The 1776-nt window shown below is 52.3% G+C and overlaps 1 protein-coding gene across 1 annotated transcript; it reads right to left on the reverse strand.

The window, feature by feature from the left end:
- Window positions 1–482: 482 nt before the first annotated feature.
- LOC135441890 (olfactory receptor 14C36-like) lies at window positions 483–1415 on the reverse strand. Its single transcript, XM_064701447.1, has one exon. It carries the CDS (start codon window positions 1413–1415, stop codon window positions 483–485), a length of 933 nt encoding a protein of 310 aa, XP_064557517.1.
- Window positions 1416–1776: the final 361 nt, after the last annotated feature.

Consider the following 1776-nt stretch of genomic DNA (forward strand, 5'->3'; position numbering starts at 1 on the left):
CTGCAGCCCCGGCACTGCCACCCCCAGGGCTGTGCCCGGCCCCGAGAGCACTCAGGCCCTGCAGCAACACCAGGGCCACCAGGGCAGCGGGGCAGGGCCACGGCAGCAGCACTGGCAACACCAAGTGCTGCTGCTGCTGCTGGGCACAGCTGCTGGGCCAGCACTGATCTGCCCCCAGCTCTGCACACAGACATTGCTGCTGCAGCTCCAGAGAAGGCAACAAAAGGGCATCTCTGCAGAAAACTAGGCTAGGAGATCCTTTAGTTTTTTTAAAGCTTCTGAGAGTGCAGCCCCTCATTGATGCAGTCTTTGAGAACAGGGATGGTGAAGACAAACAAAATGAGAAATGGCAGAAGCAGTGACATTTTTTGTTTGACAATATTAAAATTCTAAAACAAAGTAAAATGACCTCCAAAACGAAACCAACAAAATGATCAAAGATGACTTTGATTACAAGTGATTTGCAGAAATTGGCCAGCAGTTTAATGTTTCTGAAAGCAACAAGTCATCAGTCTCCACACTGCAGCCCTGAGCTCCTGGTTCCTCAGGCTGTAGATGAGGGGGTTCAGGGCTGGAGGCACCACCGAGTACAGAGCTGACAATGACAGATCCAGGGATGGGGAGGAGATGGAGGGGGGCTTCAGGTAGGTAAAAAATGAGGTGCTGATGAACAGAGAGACCACGGCCAGGTGAGGGAGGCAGGTGGAAAAGGCTTTGTGCCGTCCCTGCTCAGAGGGGATCCTCAGCACAGCCCTGAAGATCTGCACATAGGAGAAAACAATGAACACAAAACAGCCAAATGCTAAAAAGGCACTAATCACAATGAGCCCAAGTTCCCTGAGGTTGGATTGTGAGCAGGAAAGTTTGAGGATCTGGGGCACCTCACAGAAAAACTGGCCCAGGGCATTGCCATGGCACAGGGGCAGGGAAAATGTATTGGCTGTGTGCATCAGAGCATGGAGAAAGCCACTGGCCCAGGCAGCTGCTACCATGTGGGCACAAGCTCTGCTGCCCAGGAGGGTCTCGTAGTGCAGGGGTTTGCAGATGGACACATAGCGGTCGTAGCACATGATGGTCAGGAGATAAATCTCTGTTGTAAGAAAGAAGAAAATCAGAAAGACTTGGGCTGCACATCCAGCGTAGGAGATGTCCCTGGTGTCCCAGAGGGAATTGTGCATGGCTTTGGGGACAGTGGTGCAGATGGAGCCCAGGTCGCTGAGGGCCAGGTTGAGCAGGAAGAAGGACATGGGCGTGTGCAGGTGGTGGCCGCAGGCTGCGGCGCTGATGATGAGGCCGTTGCCCAGGAGGGCAGCCAGGGAGATGCCCAGCAAGAGGCAGAAGTGCAGGAGCTGCAGCTGCCGCGTGTCTGCCAATGCCAGCAGGAGGAAGTGTTGGATGGAGCTGCTGTTGGACATTTGCTGGGGCTGCACATGGGGTCCTGTTCATGGATAAAGGACAGTGAAGGGTTAGAGGAGATACCTGTAACCAAAATCAAAGCCATTTTCCACACACCCTCCTTTATAACACACATGGACATGCTCTTGTGTTTAAGAGTTCTGATGGTTTTTTTTTTAAGCTCTTTCCATGTACTTCCTGGTATTCTTGGATATCAGAAACCCTCAGCATTTCTGCTGCCCTCTGGTAGAACAGAGTGGTTTCCCTGAGGCAAGATAATGAGTGGAAACTGGGGGCAGATGATCTGTCACTTCATGTTGTTCGCAGTTTCTCTGGGCTTTCACTTTTCTTGGGTGGAGGATGTTCACACTCCCACGTTTC

This window comes from Zonotrichia leucophrys, unplaced genomic scaffold, assembly GCF_028769735.1.
Source record: "Zonotrichia leucophrys gambelii isolate GWCS_2022_RI unplaced genomic scaffold, RI_Zleu_2.0 Scaffold_638_29103, whole genome shotgun sequence".
NCBI classification, from domain to species: domain Eukaryota; kingdom Metazoa; phylum Chordata; class Aves; order Passeriformes; family Passerellidae; genus Zonotrichia; species Zonotrichia leucophrys.